Source organism: Oncorhynchus mykiss, chromosome 2, assembly GCF_013265735.2.
Source record: "Oncorhynchus mykiss isolate Arlee chromosome 2, USDA_OmykA_1.1, whole genome shotgun sequence".
Lineage (NCBI taxonomy): Eukaryota > Metazoa > Chordata > Actinopteri > Salmoniformes > Salmonidae > Oncorhynchus > Oncorhynchus mykiss.
The window spans coordinates 71137886-71161537 of NC_048566.1; the positions used below are offsets into that span (position 1 = coordinate 71137886).

Below are 23652 nucleotides of genomic sequence, written 5' to 3' on the forward strand. Positions count from 1 at the left end.
TGTCCTCAGGGAAAAAGACAGCTTACAAATGATGTGTGGCCAAAGTGACTTCCCTTTGGCCTTAGGTATCAATTGTGTAGATGGACAATATTTATTAAATAACATTAAAAAAACTAGAAAAGCAAAACAAGCCCATAGATCTCCACCACAATGAACAGAGAAGATAAAAACAGGTCTTCTATGGCCCCTGGCTGGTATGGCTGGTCCAGGGTAAATAGGGGGGAGTGTTGCTCCTCAAGCACTGCCCAGGGGAGCAGGGGGTTGGGTAGGTGGGTTGAGGGGGTGACAGACTGAGCTGAAGGGGTGCTTTCCCTTACCCCCTCAGACCCTAGTCACCACTGGGTCACCTTCAGCACACCAGCTAGACAGACTGCTGATGTCATAGTCAGTGATGTGCATCATGGGAGGTATGTATCACGTACTGCCTCTGGGAGCTGCTCACTCCTCACACGTTTGTTTGTGCATCCATTTGTTTGTTAGCTCGTTTTAATATCATAAAAGAATCCACGTCAAAATCACAGGTGTTTTACATTAAGATTAACGTTTCTCTTCTTTGTGGAATAAGTCACTAGAAAATATTCAGTCAAGCTTTGAATGAATATTCAAATTTGGTTCCATTTATTCAAATTAAAGCAATGTTAAATTAACTTTTTTTTTCAGCAGTTTATTATGCCCCACATGCCTGTGAAACCACATTTTCTATTTACCTTTGTGCAGGAGATCAAATCTGTTCCCTTTAAAAGGTATAGCTTTTACAATTTCATCTGAAATGAGAATATGATTTGACACAGGTTTCCTAATCAGTACACATTTATGATTTATGTGGTCCATCCCCACCAGTATACCCATCCCTTTCACTTCAAAGGAAGCCATTTTATTTATTTTTGTTTACCAGCAGCACAGAACAATTTTGTAGGCGGCTAAAAGGGAAAATGAACGAAGATAAATAATATCATCAAATGAGTGATGTAGTAAAGGACTTCCAATGCTCATCACTAAGGAGATGGAGGACTTCAAGGGAGATGAAAGGTGATAATCATGAGAGCTTATTGATGCATACTTTAAAGTACATATCATTTGAATTATTTTTTTTTCAAAGAAACCTCAATTATTATTATTCTTATTGTTTATTTTTCTTCACCTAAGTCATCTTTGGCTACATCTACCTTGTGCACACAGTCCTATTTGTTCTAAATAAGAGTTAATATCAGACTTGATCAGATTTGAATCCTAATTCATGTTTAGGGGGCCTTAATCAATTTTAGATAGGCTCAGATTCCCTTTCATATCTCTAACTGATGAGGCTATCCAGTGAGCTCTCATTTCCCCGTGCGCAGCTCTCTGTCCATCAGGAGCACACAGACATGGATCTTAATGGCTTTTTAGCAGGCACAAACAGTTTCCTCTGCTGTGACTCAGAGCTCAGGAGAAAGAGCTAAATTAACACCTAATGTGAAGTAAATGATACGCATTCTGCATTCACATTAGACTGAGGTTGGATTTTTTTTTGTCTCGCTGCAGACCGTTTCTCTTCTATAAAACTATGATACTTAGGATGATACTCTTCAGTACTATCCCTCTCTCTCTATTGTATGACACTATGGGATAGTAATCTATTCTAAGGATGATACTCTTCAGTACTATCCCTCTCTCTCTATTGTATGACACTATGGGATAGTAATCTATTCTATAGGATGATAGGCTTCAGTACTATCCCTCTCTCTCTATTGTATCATACTATGGGATAGTAATCTATTCTATAGGATGATACTCTTCAGTACTATCCCTCTCTCTCTATTGTATGACACTATGGGATAGTAATCTATTCTATAGGATGATAGGCTTCAGTACTATCCCTCTCTCTCTATTGTATGACACTATGGGATAGTAATCTATTCTATAGGATGATACTCTTCAGTACTATCCCTCTCTCTCTATTGTATGACACTATGGGATAGTAATCTATTCTATAGGATGATAGGCTTCAGTACTATCCCTCTCTCTCTATTGTATTACACTATGGGATAGTAATCTATTCTATAGGATGATAGGCTTCAGTACTATCCCTCTCTCTCTATTGTATGACACTATGGGATAGTAATCTATTCTATAGGATGATAGGCTTCAGTACTATCCCTCTCTCTCTATTATATTACACTATGGGATAGTAATCTATTATATAGGATGATAGGCTTCAGTACTATCCCTCTCTCTCTATTATATTACACTATGGGATAGTAATCTATTCTATAGGATGATAGGCTACAGTACTATCCCTCTCTATTGTATTACACTATGGGATAGTAATCTATTTTATAGGATGATAGGCTACAGTACTATCCCTCTCTATTGTATCATACTATGGGATAATACTCTCTTCAAGGATCTCTGAGAGAGCATATTTGAGATATTTCCAGCGGCCTCGTGGGAATTGCTCTCTTCCTGTGGTTGTTGTGGAGGAGACTGGGGACTGACAGTGGGGAGTCTCGCTGCTCTGTGCTGCCTGGCGGACAGCGTGTTTTCCCAGGGGCTGCCTCATGAGACTCTGATAAAAGCATTCTGTCTGGACACTGTCACTGAGCCCAGGCTGGGGCTGGAACTGCCTTCTAACACAAACATATAGACATCCTCAAGCCTCCTGTTAGACTCCATCAGATACCTCCCCTCCCCTCTCTCTCCCTCACTCTTCTCTGTCATCATTCCTGTCATTATGTCCTCCTTTTGATGTGAGTCTTCTCAGCCCTCTTTAGCTTGCATTACTGGTGTTATCATCTCCAGCCTCTCCTTCTGGAAAGCTTCCCAGCGCTGCTTCTCCTCTGCTGTTAGCAGCACTCATCTGATCATGTCTAATTCAACTCAAGACAAGCCTGAGAATATCTCCCCCCCCCCACACACACACTGAAATTGACTGACACCTTCCCATACCATGGCCATCTGGTCTATATAAGATGTCTGTATCATATCACAACTTTTGCACTATGATATTTATATATCAATACAAAATGAACACTATAACACTATATATACACTTTGTTGGTGATGAAGGTGGACATTGCCGTAGTCCATTCACATGATATGAGAGTTGTATATGAGTGAGAATACATCCAATGATTACAACCCTGCGCTCTGGGGTGGCTGAGCCACTTCTCCCTCACACACACAGAGAGGTGTGAGGACAGACCGACAAACAGACTGAGTATAGAGGTGGGTGGGATAGCACAGGCAGAACAAGTCCAAACCCGCTGTATGGAGACTTGTGGGATTGGACTCCCTTACAAGTTGCACCATACATCCTCTGTCTGCTCTTCCTGTCTGGGTCATCTGGCCTGCTGCCTGATTACTGATGGCCATTTTATGTCTTTCTCATCCTCCAGTTAATCTGTGTTTTAGATGTAGAGTACTTCCATTGTTTGTGGCAGACAAAAGTGGAAATCTCAGTCATCCTCATGACAGCTTTTCAACATTGAATCTGCCTCATTTTCAAAAGCATAGTCTGAAGAGACATCGTTTGCTCATTATAGGCTATTCAATAGATCAATTACTCATGATAGCACAGCAGAGATAAACTGGGCTTTGTCTGCTTCCTCAAACAATTGACATGCAGCACAGTAGACCTCATCAGTGCCTTTGTGTTTTTAGGAATCAGGGAAAAAGGGACTGATGGACAAAATCCATATGGTCCAGGAGATCGTCATCACTGTCCAAAACATTTTGGATGAAATCGCATGCATCGGGGAAAGAGTCAAGAAGTAAGTTTTACATTTAAAGTTTTGGAAATGTTTCATAACACATTACAGTATACTGGAGTTCAATATTCTCTGTAACAGTGGGTGTATACGGCTTTGGCTAGCAACTACATTATTGATTGTGCAGTATCTTGTACACTCTTAGTCATAATGATATTCTGACTTTATTTGATGTAATATTTCATCCACAGCACATTCAACTGGTCTGTGCCCTTCCTGTCCTGCCTGGCCTGCTTGGTTCTCTTTGTGGCAACAGCAACATTATACTACATCCCACTGCGCTACATTATCTTGATATGGGGTAAGTCAAATATACACCATTATTTGAATAATACATACTGTATTTTGGAATGGATAGCTTCCCCTTCTGCCAAACATTGTTGTAAGAAGACAATTACAGGGAATAGCACTTATATCCATTATCATTATAACGTGTTGAAGTAATTTGAACATACAGCCATCCTCACATCTCTGTAATGCCCAGAGCTCAGGCTGCTAACTCCAGAGGCCCATTGTGCTCAGAGCTCACTCAGTGGGGGATGTAAGCAGACCAGTCTGAGGCTAGGCTCAGGGTCTGTGAGAAAACAAAGCCGAGCGGCAAGGCAGAGAGCATCATGCTGTATATAAAACAGGATGTCCTTGGGCAGTGTAGGCTCCTGTTGTAAACCCTCATTATCTGCTCCAGTCCTACAGAGGAAGACAGTCGTCTCAGCGGTCAGAGGGAAACAGACACTCCTCCTCCAGCTGTTAGCCCACAACTAACTGTACTTCCACACTGCCTCCAACACAATCAATACCAAAATCATATCAAACAACAGCACTGATACACTCTCCTGACTCCCCAGTTAACCCCCATCTCTGGTTGTAACGCAAACCTTTCATGTCGTCTGCACACATTTAGGTCCTTAGGTTCTTTGTGTACACGTCGAGGTAAGCGATGTAGCTAGCTGTGAATATATGGTCTCATTAGAACCTAGAGGTATTTGTTTGCTTTCTAGAAAGAGTGTGGAATGCAACCAAATGGGTGGAAATAACAGTATTGAAAATTAGATAAAGAATAAACTTTATTTGAATGGAAACAGAAGAAATGTTTTGGTTGTTTGACTGATATGAAAAGGTGGTTGGGGGTGGAGTGGTGATAGGGGGAAGGGGGAAGGGAGATTGGTAATCTCTGCTCCAGGCTTTAGTACTGTATGTGTACTCAGAGGACCTGAGTCGCCCTTGGACACGGACTGAAATGTATGTTCTGCAGTCAGCCACCAGGCTCTGTTCAAAAGCTCTTATGGATGTTTGTGTTACTGTGCACCTGCTGCCTGCATTACAGCATTCTCTGTACTGTTGAGCTGCCAACATACAGTACCAGTCAAAGGTTTGGACATGCCTACAGTACTCATTCAAGGGTTTTTCTTTATTTTTACTATTTTCTACATTGTAGAATAATAGTGAAGACATCAAAACTATGAAATAACACATGGAATAATGTTGTAACCAAAGAATTGTTAAACAAATCTAAATATATTTTAATTTTAGATTCTTCAAAGTAGCCACCCTTTGCCTTGATGACAGCTTTGCACACTCTTGGTTTTCTCTCAACCAGCTTTACCTGGAATGCTTTTCCAAAATTCTTGAAGGAGTTCCCACATATGCAGAGCACTTGTTGGCTGCTTGTCCTTCACTCTGCGGTCCATCACATCCCATACCATATCAATTGGGTTGAGGTCGGGTGATTGTGGAGGCAGGTCTTGTGATGCAGCATTCCATCATTCACCTTCTTGGTCAAATAGCCCTTACACAGCCTGGAGGTGTGTTGGGTCCTTGTCCTGTTGAATAACAATGATAGTCCCACTAAGCGCAAACCAGATGGGATGGCATATCGCTGCAGAATGCTGTGGTAGCCATTCTGGTTAAGTGTGCCTTAAATTCTAAATAAATCACAGACAGTGTCACCAGCAAAGCACCTCCATACCATCACACCTCTTCCTCCATGCTTCACGGTAAGAACCACACATGCAGAGATCATCCATTCACCTACTCTGCGTCTCACAAAGACAGCGGTTGGAACCTAAAATCTCAATTTTGGACTCAGTCCAAAGGACAGATTTCCACCGGTCTAATGTCCACTGCTCGTGTTTCTTGGCCCAAACAAGTCTCTCTTCTTATTGGTGTCCTTTAGTAGTGGTTTCTTTGCAGCAGTTCGACCATGAAGGCCTGATTCACACAGTCTCCTCTGAACAGTTGATGTTGAGATGTGTCTGTTACTGGAACTCTGAAGCATTTGGGCTGCAATTTCTGAGGTGTAGTTAACTCTAATGAACTTATCCTCTGCAGCAGAGGTAACTCGGCGTCTTCCTTTCCCGTGGCTGTCCTCATGAGGGCCAGTTTCATCATATCGCTTGATGGTTTTTGCGACTGCAGAAACGTTCAAAGTTGTTTTCTGCATTGACTGACATCCATGTCTTAAAGTAATGATGGACTGTGATTCCCTTTGCTTATTTGAGCTGTTCTTGAAATAATATGGAGTTGGTCTTTTACCAAGTAGGGCTATTGTCTGTATACCACCCCTACCTTGTCACAACACAACTGATTGGCTCCAACACATTAAGAAGGAAATAAATTACACAAATTAACTTTTTTACAAGGCACACCTGTTAATTGAAATGCATTCCCATTGACTACCTCATGAATCTGGTTGAGAGAATGCCAAGAGTGTTCAAACCTGTCATCAAGGCAAAGGGTGGCTACTTTGAAGTATCTCAAATATAACATATTTTTTAACACTTTTTTTAGTTACTTTATGATTCCATATGTGCTATTTCATTGTTTTGATGTTTTCACTATTATTCTGCAATGTAGAAAATAGTAAAATAAAGAAAAACCCTTGAATGAGTAGGTGTGTTCAAACTTTTGACTGGTACTGTATACACGACATATACAAAAGTATGTGGACACCCTTTTGAATTAGTCAATTTCAGCCACACCTGTTGCGGACAGCTGTATAAAATCAAGCACACCGCTATGCAATCTCCATTGACAAACATCAGTGTAGAATGGCCTTACTGAAGAGCTCAGTGACTTTCAACGTGGCACCGTCATAGGATGCCACCTTTCCAACAAGTCAGTTTGTTAAATTTCTGTCCTGCTAGAGCTGCCCTGGTCAACTGTAAGTGCTGTTATTGTGAAGTGGAAACGTCTAGTAGCAACAACGGCTCAGCCACGAAGTGTTAGGTGACACAAGCTCACAAAACAGGACCGGCGAGTGCTGAAGCGCATAGCGTGTAAAAATCATCTGTCCTCGGTTCCAACACTCACTACCGAGTTCCAAACTGCCTCTGGAAGCAACATCAGCACAAGAACTGTTCGTCGGGAGCTTCATGAAATTGTTTTCCATGGCCGAGCAGCCGCCCACAAGCCTAAGATCACCATGCGCAATGCCAAGCGTCGGCTGGAGTTGGTGTAAAGCTTGCCACCAATGGACTCTGGAGCAGTGGAAAAGTGTTCTCTGGAGTGAGTATCACGCTTCACCATCTGGCAGTCCGACGGACGAATCTGGGTTTGGTGGATACTAGGAGAACGCTACCTGCCCGAATGCATAGTGCCAACTGTAAAGTTTGGTGGAGGAGGAACAATGGTCTGGGCTGCTTTTCATGGTTCGGGCAAGCCACTTAATTCAAGTGAACAGAGATCTTAACGCTACAGCATACAATTACATTCTAGACGATTATGTGATTCCAACTTCGTGGCAACAGTTTGGGGAAAGCCGTTTCCTGTTTCAGCATGACAATGCCCCTGTGCACAAAGCAAGGTCCATACAGAAATGGTTTGTCCAGATCGGTGTGGCCTGCACAAAGCCTGGACCTCAACCCCATCAAACAACCTTTGGAATGAACTGGAACGCCGACTGCGAGCCAAGCCTAATCGCCCAACATCAGTGCTTGTTGTGGCTGCATGGAAGCACATCCCTGCAGCAATGTTCCAACATATAGTGGATAGCCTTCCTAAGAAGAGTGGAGGCTGTTATAGCAGTAAAGGGGAAACCAACTCCATATTAATGCCCATGATTTTGGAATGAGATGTTCGATGAGCAGACTTTTGAACATGTAGTGTATTATTATGATGATACATATCAATGCCCTGTCCATACAACCCCACCATCTTATTGATATACAGATTCAATTTAGTTCCAGGGGATCAATTTAATACCATCACAAGGTGCAATTTCTCATACAGCGGTGAAAGAGCTAGGGATGGGGTCACAAGATTGTTTTCTCCTTGTAAAAATATTCAGGTCTCGATGACACCTTTATTTATTAATGTGTCCTTGTTTTCACAGGCGTTAACAAATTTACCAAGAAGCTACGCAACCCGTATGCCATTGACAATAATGAAATACTGGATTTCCTCAAGAGGGTGCCTTCTGATGTTCAAAAGGTAAGGGTTCAATTTCACATACACATAGAGGGAGGGAATTCCCTGAAGATATCTGCATTATTTGCTCTAACAGAATTCTCAAGTGTTGGGGAAATATATCCTCTGGCATTGTTTGATTATTAATGAACTCACGCGTTTAAAGCACCCCTGGCCCAATTATTTCTGTCGGTGGTTTGATTCAGTTGCCCCGTTGCCTGGATGGGGTCTGCTCTGATCTGTCCTCCACCATATCGCTCCAGCCTCGTCCCTGATTAGCAGTTTTGTCTCTGTGATAAAAGCGCTGTGGCGTCGGGGCCTGTGATTGGCCAGGGGCCGGCAGAGGGCCCCTGACGTCTGTGGTTGTCTGTGGCTAGTGTGACCAGCTCTGTGTCAGTATAGACACTCTGACGTGGCCCCCGCCACATCAGGGTGGGGGAGTCAATTAATGTAGTCGTGAGACCCGGCCATCCTGCTGGCTGCCATATGTGATCATATATTAGCCATGGCTGATATGTCATTTGCCGTTACATCACAGGGCTGGTAGCAGATAGCTGCCAGGGCAGGGTGCTGTCAGGGTACGTGGTACTGGGTGTTCATCCTGTTCTCTCTCTGTTCTGGTCTCTGACTGAGAGAGGCTGAGTGTGGGCAGGAAACGGAGCAGCAAACAGTGCCTTCCTCTCCCAGGTACAGTACTCCACAAACAGTATTCAGCTAGGATACGTGACTGTCTGGATCTAGAAAGACAATGAACCCCAGTCTCTTTCTCCACTGCCCCCTTGATGTTGTCACTCTGAGAGTTATTGCCAAATGTTCAGTGATGTTGGAGAGAAGCCTATGTGATTTTTTTGGCTGAGTAAAGTTGGCAAAACAACAAGATGAATACATTTAGATTTGCCATATTTTATGTCTCACATCTTTTATGTGACACATTGTTAAAGTTTTAAAAATGACTCCATTGGGACAATACTTTTTAGTCTAGTTTACAGATGAACTATGTCATGGATGGTGGGTACATAACAAAACAAAACATTCATAATGACTCATCAGTAGATAAAGTTTTGTGAATAATAATCTGCCGAACAAGACAAAGACAAGAACCATAACAATAGTTATTACCTTAGAACTCCAACCCTTAGATAGGCCGAGGTATGGACACAGTCTAGCCATATTACAAAGGCTGGAAACAGGCTCCTGTCTCACAGCAAAATTACTTGGCAATTAGTGCCTGTGCAAATCTACAAAGCCCCCCCAAACCGGGACTTCTGACAGGAGCTTGTCTGTCCTGAAATAAGAAGCATCTGTTAGTTCTAACAGTTTCATGTTCTGATGCAGACGGCAGTCACTTTGTTCCCTCATTCATTCCATCTCCAATTCTAATAATCAGGGTTTGGTAATTAGTATGGATTCTCTACCTTGATTCAACAGAACCATGTTATTGTTGTAGCAACAACAAAAATGCTTTTTTTCTTTTTTCAATTTTTCTTCAAACTTCATTTTGTCAAGTTTCTAAATCTTTTTCCAACTATCAATTGGTTTCGCATTATGGTTGTTTTGATTCATTTTTGGGGCCTGTTACTTTCAGTAGAGACTACAAAATTGGACAAAGATATTTTAGATACTTAGTTTTTCAACCATTTGCCATAGTAAGTTCCAATTTGGAAGTTTAATTCTAGACTTTCAGCCTTGATTTATGTTACAAATATGTTTGGACGTGTAGGAATCTGTGTAAACCTGAAATCTTTGATGTTGAGCATAATTCTGCAAACATAACTGAAAGGAAACTGGGGTTTAAAGTTAAAATGTGGCAGGTCTCTTTTCTCGGATGAAATCAAAGTCAACTTTTAGTTCCCATTGAAGCATGTAAAATTCGACATCCCATTGATGCCAGTTGCTACTCTAGTTAAGAAACCCCTGGCTGAGGCTATTCTTGGCTTCGTACAAAGTTTTCTCCGAAAGGACACAACTTGCAATGAGCGATTATGCAGTTTTACAACTCCCTCACTGGCAGGTCTTCTCAACAGTTGATGTCTGCTTCTAATATTGCGATTGTGGCAGAGGAGGGGGGAGTGCGCTGGTACGGAACCCTTGACTTCTCAAATCCTTCCTCCCTGTGATTAATCCCCTCTGCTCCTGTGTTTAAAAAATGATTCATTACAGGCAAGCCCGCCTCGCTTTCCCCTGCACCAGCTCTCCTCGGGGGAGCCATTACCGTGCGCTCCACTGAGCTCAGATTACCTGCCTCCGACCAAACTCCTGTTTGTTTTTACAGGTGCAGTACAGCGAGCTGAGAGCGCCCAGCGTCCAGAGCCCGCCACGGAGGAGAAGGTAAGCCCCTCGGACATGCTGGATGAAAGGCCCGGGCTCCTTTTGAAAATGGCACGGCCCAGTCCGCTACGATGGCAACGCTCCAGTGCCAGCAGAACCTGCGACCCCTCACCGCCTGCTCCCCCCTCTCCCGTGCCCCCTGCTGTGGGGGTGCAGTCAGCCGCTCTCCCGTTTGTGTGTCTGCCACCCCCCTGACAGGGGCTGTGCACTGCACCGGCTAGGGAGGCAGCACATGGAGCTGTCAATCACAGAGCCAGAGACGCCGTCTGCCCGCATCCATTCATGCATTTTAGAAAAAGAATGAGAGCTAGAAAGTTTGGTTTAACTCAGACCTCTGCTGTTTGGCTTTTATTGGTTTGAGTAGTATATCTGAACCGCTGCAATGCTTTGAATCATTTACATTTTATTTTCATATGAGGGCAAATTGGTATATGTAATACTGTAGGTGTGCTAAATCCATTTAATACTTTGTACTTTGTACATTCCTACCAATTTAAATTGATCTCTCAAATATAGACTTTAGGTAAAGTATTACAGGCATTAATTTTGTACTTTTATGGTTGTCTTTTTATGTAGGCCGATGCTCATAACGGTTTATACAAAGCCTTTTTATATTCAAGGTGCATATCATTATTTTAATTTGTAAAATCAACTCTGTACAATCCCTTTGATCAAATATTTTGTATTATGAAGAATTGATTTTCTGAACAGATTCAAAGGAAAGTTAGACACATGTAACTTTGATACTCTAGTGCAACGTCTCACGTTTCCTGTTTTGATGTCTGTCTTATTTGTCAATTCTCAAATGAAAATGTGATGAATTGTAAAACCTCGAAAAATCCAATCTCAAACTGTAGTTGCTCCACAATGATTTTCTTCCTAACTGCACTGGGAATGGATTACACCACTTCTCTCCCTGAATACACAGTAAATACATCTGATTACACAACACACCCATTGGAACAGAGCTCATGCATCGGCCACCGCTGTGCCTTGGTTACCGAGCTCACATCAAAGCCCTGTATGTCGGTCCGGCGCAGTGGCTAATGCAGTGCTTTTGTTGCCTTCTCACAATAACAGGGTCCAAATGAGCAGGCGCTCATCTCACAGAGAGTACTCTTCATCTTCAGCACTTAATGCTTCACGTTTCCACTAAAATCACCTCAACTACCAAATGTTGGCTACACACAGGGGATAGTCTTTCTCTCCATGATGGAGTTGCTGGAAGAGTAACATATGCTCCCTACTCCATCAGACATAATCCTCAGAGGGTCTTTCACGGTTTGCTTCGAGGCATCTTCAAATTATTCACAACGATTAGCCTCAAACATTGATGTGATGTTACTTAGAGATGATTATTGGTGTGTTTAGAAGATTGTTTTAGATCTTATATGTATTAGATTTGAATGTGATGATTTTCAAACAGTTTTATCCTTGATGGGCCTACATTAACTGGCTCTTTCATTGCCTTTGACAAATTACAATCTCTTTTTAATGGGAAATCAATTCCTCATGACATTTCCAGACTGCACATATTGGATAAAATCCTTATGGAGTATTTCTTGCTCATGTACCAGTGGAACTTTAATCATATAACATGTTATCAGAGTTCTTAGAGTCCTTTTTGTCGTTGGATCTCCACACAGTAGGCCTTTGAAATAACTTATTGTTTAGTTGGTGTGTTCTCAGATCTGCTCATTCAAAGAAAGAGTAAATAAAATAAACAAGGAACACTTAAAAATAGCCCTAGTTTGAGCAGAGTTTTGGCTGAGGCGAGCCCTGGACCCCAGCACTGGAAGTTTGTTCTAGCTGATTGGTGTGCTGAGCATCCCAGTCGGGCGGGAGGGCGGGTGATCTCCTTCCTCTGCAGTAGCACGCTGGTGAAAGAGCATCTATCTGTGCTTTGTGAAGAGTTTGATTGGCTCAGGGGGACCTGGTGGAGCCCCAGGCTATCTCTTTTGACAGGCTGATAGAGACATCACTGGGCTCTCCCAGGAGCTGCCACCAGGGGTCCATTTCAAAGTGAGGGGGAGTGGAGGTGACCCTGAGCTTCTGACGAGCTAAATCCCACATACAAGCTGAAACCCTGATGCATTCTGGGCTCCACTGGGGGTGGGGTGGGGGTGGCATGGAGGAGGAGGTGGGGTGCCCACAGAGAAGAACCAATGAGGTGTCCCGACAGGTGAAACCAATTAAGCATCACTCCCTGGGTACTGTTAATCATCATATTTTAACACACTCCAATACTGCTGTATCTCACACATACAGTGATGTGCTCTGCAATATGTTTGATCCTAGAAACTCGTTAGGATTCAAAACTTCTAAAAATACAAGACAGAACTTTCCAAACAGAAATATAACTACAGCTTGTTACTGATGCATTGTTTCTGAAAGAGATGACCAAATAACTATTAAGTGACATTTTGTCTTGAAGTTACAACCACTACCTGTTCCATAATGTTTGACATGAGTATCGTTGGCTAATATTGATGAATTGAGCTTGGCTCTGGGGACTTCTGGGAACTAAGAGGTTGGAGCTGTCATCAGTGGAGATATTATCAAGGCAAATGACGTCATTGGTATTAAGAGAGGTCATGGTGAATAGACTGTCTGCTTCCCAGCTGTCAAGTCACTGGCACTGAGCTTTTGGGCTTGGACGCCCTCTGTTAATGTTGAGTCATTCATTCAATGAGTTAAAGACAGGATATAGACAGGTTTAGGACTGCCATAGAATTCTCACCAAGCATAATGTCTCTTTCCTCTTCATAGAGAGGTAATCATATTTAAGAAATAATTTATAACTCTATTCCCTCTAGGGAAAAGCCCAAATCTCAGCAGATAAGTCACCATGCAATCTGGTCCCTGAATGCATTAGAAACTCCCTGGATGTTTTACAAGCTTGCTAATAAACATTTGAGCCACATAGCAGTTAACATTGCCTGGATCATATTTTTTTCCACTAGTTGTTGTTGTTTTTGTGCGCTGTGTGGCAGTGATGTCTTCATCAGTCTGTCAAAATGGAAGTGCCTGCAGCTGTGGTGGATCCCCCCAGAGCCTGTCACACTCCTTGTTTCCATGGTAGTCCTTCAGGCAGCACCACAGGCAGGCTGTGCGCAAGGACCCCTACAACCTGTTTTTTCAGCAGTCGCTCCTGTGATGTGCAGCCCTGAAGCGGGCGTCAAACTAGCAAGCGCAAACACAGAGAACACTGATGTGATCCCTTCTCTCCTTCGCAGGTGTACCGCCCTGCCTTTCAGATGATGCCAGCAAAGGCTTCATTTTATTATGCCACTACACTCCGCACCTCTTTTTTAGTAATTGTTACATGAGTGATTTCGTGATGGTTCTCTGACCTCCCATCATGGAGACACTATTTCACCCCAGTGCTGCATAGTGACAGAGGCACTACTCTTGGTTATACTTACAGGTGTCAAATCTCTTTGGTTATAGCTATTTGTTCTAGTGGTACCAATTGAAAAACGGGCCAATGAGATTAGCACTAGTGCCCTGAGTCTGGGCTGCCTTGAATTAAAATGCCAGAGGTCAGGGCCTACTCTAAGATGACCTTGACACCAGTAAAGTGGAAGACTCACCTGGAATCAACTCAGTAACGACATCCAAATGACGGGCCAGATTGTGGTGCTACAGTCCCAGATTGGTCTTCCTCCATAAGCATGTACCTGAGGAGACAGCATGTGGAGCTTTTGAAAAGACATCCAAGCCTATATTCAGGTGCTAGTTTGCTCTGTAGGAGTCGGTTTATCCTCCGTGTCAACTACAAAAAACCATGCAAATAGATTTTATACTGACAGTGTCGTTCATTATTCAAGAACAAACTCGATTGACAGGAATACAAGAAAGTGCAAGAACAGGGACTGATATGGTCTCTAGGATAAGGGGTGGAAATATGACTGCTAATGGTGGCTGTTTCCAGAAGTCATGGTTTGGTAATAATTTATACAGTGGCCCACTGTACTCTGTGGTGTAAAGACATGGCAAAAGCCATAATTCTTTGTAACATATCAAAAATAGAGGGTTTAAGAGCTTAAATTAAATCATTGGCCTTTAAAAGCATCTCTCAGAGGGGCAGCCTGCATTAATAAATTCAACTGATTCTGCTTTAATATTATTCAGAGTGCATTAAAATGAAGCGAACAGCTGGGATCACGGCCAGTCTCTGGAGCATTGCCTGGGCCGTGAGTGGTGGTTGAATGCAAAGCATGTCGGAGGCAGTGCTGTGGCCCAGCATGGCCCTACATGCTGGATGCAGGGCCACAAGGTCTCTGTTACAGGTGCAGGCCTGACAGGCACTGCTCTAGGATCAGGGGGTCCTGACATGGGCCTCAGGATAGCTACTGTACTGCCTACCTTGGAACAATGTCACATGAACAGAAACCAGGGCCTTGCAGCCAATCAGGTCAGACCAAATTGTTACTGTTGCTGAGAGAACCTTCAAATGGTCAGTAATTCAAAACGTTATTTGTATTGGAAGCTAGGACATTGTCATCAAGATGCCTCTACACTGGTTTCAACTTTATTTTCTTATTCTTCAAGATAGCTTCCCAAGACTCCCTGAAAAACAGTGCCAATTGCTACTGAGTTTACCCTGGTTAAACAAATAAAATTGAACTAAAGCTCTACATCCTTGACAAAGAACCTTGAACATATTTGTAGGATAAACAGAGTTCAGGTCTGACTTTAAAAATAAAAAATACAGTTTTAAAAAGCAATAGAACTGTAAAGCCTTTAACTTCTTGCGTTACCTCGATGCTCTGTACTTAGTGTGAGCGTCAGGCAAGCGTCAGGCGTCAGGCAATTCACAGAATAATCTAACTGCATATTTCCTTTGAATTAACACTGAATGCAATGTGAGTCTGAGCCCCCTGAGGAAAGAGAACAATATTTGGTTTGTTAAATCTGCTAAAGACACTGATAGTTTCGCAGTTGCAAACCCTGAAGAAAAAAATACAAATAAAATCAGGTATCAATAGAGATAAGTACAGATCAACTTTAGTTTCATTGAAAGTGGGAGAGGAAAAACACATTTCCATAGTGGCTGGCACATGGATGACTGCAAAAGTGTTCAATAGGAATAGCCTTTCATCAAGGACACCGTTAGGACACCTCTGACACATTCTATAGCATCAGAATGAATATGTATATGCAGTCCTTAGGAAAGAGACACAGCAGAATTACAAAGTGAAGTCATGGTGGGAAAATCTAGCGTGATAAAGAAGCCCAATCTGGAGCTGATATATTTTGATCTGCTGTGAATTTAAAAGAAGCTAAATATTAATGTAATGAACATGATGGGAGACAGAGAGCTGGTTTCAAGCACATTGGGATCTAGAGAGTGAGCTGCGTTCAGGGGATCTATGTGTTTGAGAGTGTGAGTTGGAGTTCCGTAACCCTTCCAATGCACCAGGTAGTGGATGCGACCACCCAGGTTCTTGGAGTCAAGGAGGGCTTGGGCGGAATAAGCCGGTGCTCCGCCAACATCAAACGGAGGTGCGCCACTGGTGGATGGAGAGGGCTGTACCTCACAGGCTTAAGAAGGGACATAAGGAAGGATGAGGAGATCCGGAAATGGCGGGGCAACTGCAGACGGTAGGTGACAGGATTGATGCGGTATGTTATTTTGAAGGGACCAATGAACGGGGGACTAAACTTTTTGCAGGGTTCACGAAGCCAGATGTCCCGGGTAGAGAGCCACACACGTTGCCCAGGGTGGAAGAGTGGAGTAGGTCGGTGACGCCGGTCAGTGAAGAATTTCTGGGAGAGGGAAGCTTGATGTAGGTTCCGATGTGCAGCCTCCCAAACCTGCTCACTCTGTCCCAAACCACTCATCGACGGCAGGCACAGTTGATGAGGGGGGGCGGGGGGGGGGGGGGGGGGAGTTAGTATCTGAAGACACACTGAAAAGGAGTGAGATTTGCACCAAGGAGTTCTGTGCGTATTCGGCCCAGGCTAGATAGCGACTCCACTTGTGTGGTCGGTGGGTGCAGTGTTGGCGAAGGTACATCCCTATTTCCGTCTGCCCGTTGGTTTGGGGATGGTATCCAGAGGATAGGCTGATGGAGACCCTCAGTCGGTCGCAGAAGGCTCGCCACACCCTGGAGTCAAACTGGGGTCCCGATCCGAAATGATGTCATCCTATCCAGATGAAACACCTGTTGGAACATGCACTCGGCCATTTCCATGGCATTGGGTAGATGAGTGGGCACATCTTGGAGAACCGGTCCACTACAACTAAAATAGTAGTGATGCCCGAAGTGTCTGGCAGATCAGTGAGGAAATCCATGGTGATGTGGGACCATGGTCTGTGTGGTGTAGGTAAAAGGCTTGAGCTTATTGGTAGGTAATTTGCGAGGGCTCTTTGCCCATGCACAGACGGGACAGAAAATAACGTCATCTCAGACGTCTGCTGTCAGGGATGACCACCAGAACTTGCGTGTCAGCAGCTCCACGGTCTGGGTGATCCCGGGATGGCCAGAACTTAGCGAGGTATGGCACCACTGCGTTATTTGGCGTCTGACTGATGCCGGAACGTAGGTCTTGCCTGCAGGGGTTTCGGGAGGTGCTGGGTCGTGGCGTAGGGTCTCTTGGAGGGCTGATTGTATTTCCCACAACACAAGATGGAGGCAAGATGGGCTCAGGAGCTGGATTAGAAGAATGGGAGTCAAACAGACTGGATGAGGAATCAACCATCACATTTTTCTTGCCAGACAGATAGGTGACAGTGAAGTTAAAGCGGGTGAAGAAGAGTACCCAGCGAGCATGTTTGAGGTTGAGCCTCTCAGCACTTCTTAAGTACTCCAAATTGCAGTGGTTGGTAAGGACAAGGAATGGGTGGTGAGCTCCCTCTAACCAGTGGCACCACTCTTCGATAGCCAGCTTAATGGCGAGGAGCTCTCGGTTCCCGACATAGTTCCTCTCAGCGGGTGACAGTTTCTTGGAAAAGAAGCCACATGGATGTAATTTGGGAGGTGTCCCTATCCGCTGAGAGAGAACCGCTTCTTCGCCTGCCTCAGACGCATCAACCTCCAGAACAAAAAGAAGGGTAGGATATGGCTGCCTAAGGATGGGTGCAGAGGTGAAGAGGCTTTTCAGTAGGTCCAGTTTGGAGTAGATGGTAGCCTGTCCAACTTGTTCTAGTGCGTCCGGAATCAGAGGGAAGCAATTTTGGATGGTAAGGTCATTGAGTGGTCAATAATCTATGCAGGGACAGAGACTACCATCCTTTTCTTTCACAAAAAAAGAAACTGGATGCCGGGGGAGACGTGGAAGGACGGCTGAATCCCATGTCGAGGGCCTCTTCTATATAGGTGTCCATAGCCTCATTCTCTGGGATGGACAAGGGGTAGATCCGAACCTTAGGGGGCGATGCCCCAGGAGGGAGGTCGATCGCGCAGTGCTCCGGGCGATGAGGGGGCAGAATGGACGCCTTTTTCTTGCTGAAGACACTCAGAAACTGGGCATATACAGGTGGGATGTGGGTTGGAATGGCAGACTCCGATCCTTCTATAGAGGTGGCTCAACAGGGTAGACTGAAGCAGTTCTTAAAACAGGCAGGAGACTATGACAGCAGTTCCCCTTGCCGCCAGGAGATGTAAGGGTCGTGAAGGCTTAGCCAGGGGTGACCGAGGATGAGGGGTTCTTTAGGCGAAGACAACACCATTAACTGAATGACCTCAGAGTGAAGGAGGCCAATCTGAAGGGTGATACTTTCGGTAGTTGCGAGTCACAAGACCAGTTCCGAGAGGTTGTCCGTCCAGCGCATTAATCCTAACGGGGGGGGGGGGGGGGATTAGAGGCACAGGTTTTCACGTAACCTCCGATGGCCGAGTTGCATGTGTTTGGGGCTATTAGACCATGGTGGATGAGAGAAGGGCGTGGAAGACTCGCAGGCAATGGGCGAATGTATAGGTCTGCGGTCCACAACACAAGATGGAGGCAAGATGGGCTCAGGAGCTGGATTAGAGGAATGGGAGAAGACAACACCATTAACGTTGCCAATGGATATGGACATCCAGATTTATTTGGTTTAGGTTCGTTAAATCTCCTCTGCAGGCCAGTTTGGTCTAACTCCCGATTAAGAACCATCCGGTAGACTAAGGAGAGATGGTTCACTCCATCCACTGCCGGCAGCCATGGTGCGGAACTCAAGGGTATACTCAGTGGTGGAGCGATGGCCCTGTCGCAGCTCACATAACAGGTTTGACGACCTGAAACGTAATGTTCGAACACCTCCTTGAAGAGGTTGTGGAAATGTGATTCAGATGGCAGGTCAGAACTTTGAGCGGCCCACAGGGTTGTGACCCAATCCAGAGCTTTGCCTGTGAGTAGGGAGATGACGAAGTCCACCCGGTCTTTGTCAGAGATTAAGTCAGCGGGGTGATGGTCTATGTACAGGTTACATTGCATGAGAAATCCTTGACATTTCCCTGGGGAGCCGTCATATTTATTACGCATGGATATGGGGGAGATGAACGAGAGGAGGCTGTGGCACCTGATATCGGTGAAGCAGGAAGGGACTGGTGAAGGAGGTCGCAGAGTTCATTGATTCGTTCCTCCTGTCGGGACAGACGTAGCTGCAGCTCCGCTGAATCCATCTGTCGTTTTTGGTGAGGTATTCAAGCACAGGGCGCAGCAGGTGTTCATTTGTAAAGGAGGAGGAGGCAGGTAGCTGGGTCCAGGGGCGGGCAGAAGGTCATACACAGGGGGGCCAAGAAGGCAACAGTACAGTCAGGGAAAATGTTAGTGATGTCGTCTGGGAGATCAGGCAATAGGTTGATAAAAGGAAATCCGATAAAGTACAGGCAGGGAATAGGCAAAAGGCGTCGTTAGTGAGGCAGATCAAAACTATCATACACGGGAGGATTAAATTACGGGAAACCAAGAGCTACAAATAGAAGTGTGTCACGATACAAACAATACCTCACAATGATGGGGTGCAAAGAACTGAACTAAATAGTGTGTGACAATGACATACAGGTGTGTGAACAGGTGATCAGAATTCAGGTGATTGGGATCTGGAAAGTGAGCTGCGTTCAGGGGATCTATGTGTTTGAGAGTGTGAGCTGGAAAGTGGGCTGGAAAGTGAGCTGCGTTCAGGGGATCTATGTGTTTGAGAGTGTGAGCTGGAAAGTGGGCCGGAAAGTGAGCTGCGTTCAGGGGATCTACGTGTTTGAGAGTGTGAGTTGGAAGCAGACATTACAATTAAAAGTTTAATATTTAACCAAAATAGCATACACTACACATTTGAAATATCAACAGCCACACAATAACACACTGACACAAACATCATATCACCATACTATTTTCATCTATTAGAGTAACCAACGGTATTTCAGGAACTACCTCGCATATCTTCAATCAATGTCTTTATTCAAAGCTACTTGTGTGTTTCACGCCTCTCCGCCTTCCCCAGCACAATACATACTGAATTTGGCCTTGAATATTTTCAGTTGGTTTATCCTCTTGTCTTGCTTATTAATTTGATGCTTGAATCAACTTTTGGAATTCTAATAAGCATAGTGTTATAGATGATGTAGTGCATCACTTTAAATCTGACCAAAAGTGGTCCTTTTAAGTTTCTGAAATGGACACCATGCACTAGTACTGTCAGAGTGACACCATGTGGTAGTACTGTCAGAGTGACACCATGTAGTAGTACTGTCAGAGTGACACCATGTAGTAGTACTGTCAAAGTGACACCATGTAGTAGTACTGTCAGAGTGACACCATGTAGTAGTACTGTCAGAGTGACACCATGTAGTAGTACTGTCAGAGTGACACCATGTAGTAGTACTGTCAGAGTGACACCATGTAGTAGTATTGTCAGAGTCACACAATGCAGCAGTACTGTCAGAGTGACACCATGCAGTAGTACTGTCAGAGTGACACCATGCAGTAGTACTGTCAGAGTGACACCATGCAACAGTACTGTCAGAGTGACACCATGTAGCAGTACTGTCAGTGACACCAAGCAGCAGTACTGTCAGAGTGACACCATGTAGTAGTACTGTCAGAGTGACACCATGTAGTAGTACTTTTAGAGTGACACCATGCAGCAGTACTGTCAGAGTGACACCATGCAGCAGTACTGTCAGAGTGACACCATGCAGTAGTATTGTCAGAGTCACACAATGCAGCAGTACTGTCAGAGTGACACCATGCAGTAGTACTGTCAGAGTGACACCATGCAGTAGTACTGTCAGAGTGACACCATGCAACAGTACTGTCAGAGTGACACCATGTAGCAGTACTGTCAGTGACACCATGCAGCAGTACTGTCAGAGTGACACCATGTAGTAGTACTGTCAGAGTGACACCATGTAGTAGTACTTTCAGAGTGACACCATGCAGTAGTACTGTCAGAGTGACACCATGCAGTAGTACTGTCAGAGTGACACCATGTAGCAGTACTGTCAGTGACACCATGCAGCAGTACTGTCAGAGTGACACCATGTAGTAGTACTGTCAGAGTGACACCATGTAGTAGTACTTTCAGAGTGACACCATGCAGTAGTACTGTCAGAGTGACACCATGCAGTAGTACTGTCAGAGTGACACCATGCAGTAGTACTGTCAGAGTGACACCATGCAGTAGTACTGTCAGAGTGACACCATGCAGCAGTACTATCTTAGTGACACCATGCAGCAGTACTGTCAGAGTGACACCATGCAGTAGTTCTGTCAGAGTGACACCATGCAGCAGTACTGTCAGAGTGACACCATGCAGCAGTACTGTCAGAGTGACACCATGCAGCAGTACTGTCAGAGTGACACCATGCAGTAGTACTGTCAGAGTGACACCATGCAGCAGTACTGTCAGAGTGACACCATGCAGCAGTACTGTCAGAGTGACACCATGCAGCAGTACTGTCAGAGTGACACCATGCAGTAGTACTGTCAGAGTGACACCATGTAGTAGTACTGTCAGAGTGACACCATGCAGCAGTACTGTCAGAGTGACACCATGCAGTAGTACTGTCAGAGTGACACCATGCAGCAGTACTGTCAGAGTGACACCATGCAGTAGTACTGTCAGAGTGACACCATGCAGTAGTACTGTCAGAGTGACACCATGCAGTAGTACTGTCAGATTGACACCATGCAGTAGTACTGTCAGGGTGACACCATGCAGCAGTACTGTCAGAGTGACACCATGCAGCAGTACTATCTTAGTGACACCATGTAGTAGTACTGTCAGAGTGACACCATGTAGTAGTACTGTCAGAGTGACACCATGCAGCAGTACTGTCAGAGTGACACCATGCAGCAGTACTGTCAGAGTGACACCATGCAGTAGTACTGTCAGAGTGACACCATGCAGTAGTACTGTCAGAGTGAAACCATGCAGTAGTACTGTCAGAGTGACACCATGCAGTAGTACTGTCAGAGTGACACCATGCAGCAGTACTATCTTAGTGACACCATGCAGCAGTACTGTCAGAGTGACACCATGCAGTAGTTCTGTCAGAGTGACACCATGCAGTAGTACTGTCAGTGTGACACCATGCAGTAGTACTGTCAGAGTGAGACCATGTAGTAGTACTGTCAGAGTGACACCATGCAGCAGTACTGTCAGAGTGACACCATGCAGTCGTACTGTCAGAGTGACACCATGCAGCAGTACTGTCAGAGTGACACCATGCAGCAGTACTGTCAGAGTGACACCATGCAGTAGTACTTTCAGAGTGACACCATGCAGCAGTACTGTCAGAGTGACACCATGCAGGCGTACTGTCAGAGTGACACCATGCAGCAGTACTGTCAGAGTGACACCATGCAGCAGTACTGTCAGAGTGACACCATGCAGTAGTACTGTCAGAGTGACACCATGCAGCAGTACTGTCAGAGTGACACCATGCAGTAGTACTGTCAGAGTGACACCATACAGCAGTACTGTCAGAGTGACACCATGCAGTAGTACTGTCAGAGTGACACCATGCAGTAATACTGTCAGATTGACACCATGCAGTAGTACTGTCAGATTGACACCATACAGTCGTACTGTCAGAGTGACACCATGCAGCAGTACTGTCAGAGTGACACCATGCAGCAGTACTATCTTAGTGACACCATGCAGTAGTACTGTCAGAGTGACACCATGCAGTAATACTGTCAGATTGACACCGTGCAGTAGTACTGTCAGATTGACACCATGCAGTCGTACTGTCAGATTGACACCATGCAGTCGTACTGTCAGAGTGACACCATGCAGCAGTACTGTCAGAGTGACACCATGCAGCAGTACTATCTTAGTGACACCATGCAGCAGTACTGTCAGAGTGACACCATGCAGTAGTACTGTCAGAGTGATACCATGCAGCAGTACTGTCAGAGTGACACCATGCAGTAGTACTGTCAGAGTGACACCATGCAGCAGTACTGTCAGAGTGACACCATGCAGTAGTACTGTCAGAGTGACACCATGCAGTAGTACTGTCAGAGTGACACCATGCAGTAGTACTGTCAGAGTGACACCATGCAGCAGTACTATCTTAGTGACACCATGCAGCAGTACTGTCAGAGTGACACCATGCAGTAGTACTGTCAGAGTGACACCATGCAGCAGTACTGTCAGAGTGACACCATGCAGTAGTACTGTCAGAGTAACACCATGCAGCAGTAGTGTCAGAGTCACACCATGCAGCAGTACTGTCAGAGTGACACCATGCAGCAGTACTGTCAGAGTAACACCATGCAGCAGTACTGTCAGAGTGACACCATGCAGCAGTACTGTCAGAGTGACACCATGCAGCAGTACTGTCAGAGTGACACCATGCAGCAGTACTGTCAGAGTGACACCATGCAGTAGTTCTGTCAGAGTGACACCATGCAGCAGTACTGTCAGAGTGACACCATGCAGCAATACTGTCAGAGTGACACCATGCAGCAGTACTGTCAGAGTGACACCATGCAGTAGTACTGTCAGAGTGACACCATGCAGCAGTACTGTCAGAGTGACACCATGCAGCAGTACTGTCAGAGTGACACCATGCAGTAGTACTGTCAGAGTGACACCATGCAGTAGTACTGTCAGAGTGACACCATGCAGCAGTACTATCTTAGTGACACCATGCAGCAGTACTGTCAGAGTGACACCATGCAGTAGTTCTGTCAGAGTGACACCATGCAGCAGTACTGTCAGAGTGACACCGTGCAG

General features: G+C 44.8%; 1 protein-coding gene and 1 long non-coding RNA gene across 2 annotated transcripts in view; one reads left to right on the plus strand and one right to left on the minus strand.

The window, feature by feature from the left end:
- The window catches only part of LOC110495464 (multiple C2 and transmembrane domain-containing protein 2), a 41073-nt gene extending 28984 nt beyond the window's left edge, over positions 1-12089 (plus strand). The window contains exons 20-23 of the mRNA XM_021570741.2: positions 3640-3749; positions 3938-4047; positions 8077-8174; positions 10423-12089. Coding sequence (XP_021426416.1) covers positions 3640-3749; positions 3938-4047; positions 8077-8174; positions 10423-10482 — 378 coding nt within the window. The 3' untranslated portion in view covers positions 10483-12089. The remainder of the gene's footprint in view (positions 1-3639; positions 3750-3937; positions 4048-8076; positions 8175-10422) is intronic.
- Positions 1-23652, minus strand: part of LOC110495479 — a 29793-nt gene that overhangs the window by 3621 nt on the left and 2520 nt on the right. Inside the window, exon 2 of the long non-coding RNA XR_005037744.1 lies at positions 14072-14158. This is a non-coding gene — a long non-coding RNA (uncharacterized LOC110495479). The remainder of the gene's footprint in view (positions 1-14071; positions 14159-23652) is intronic.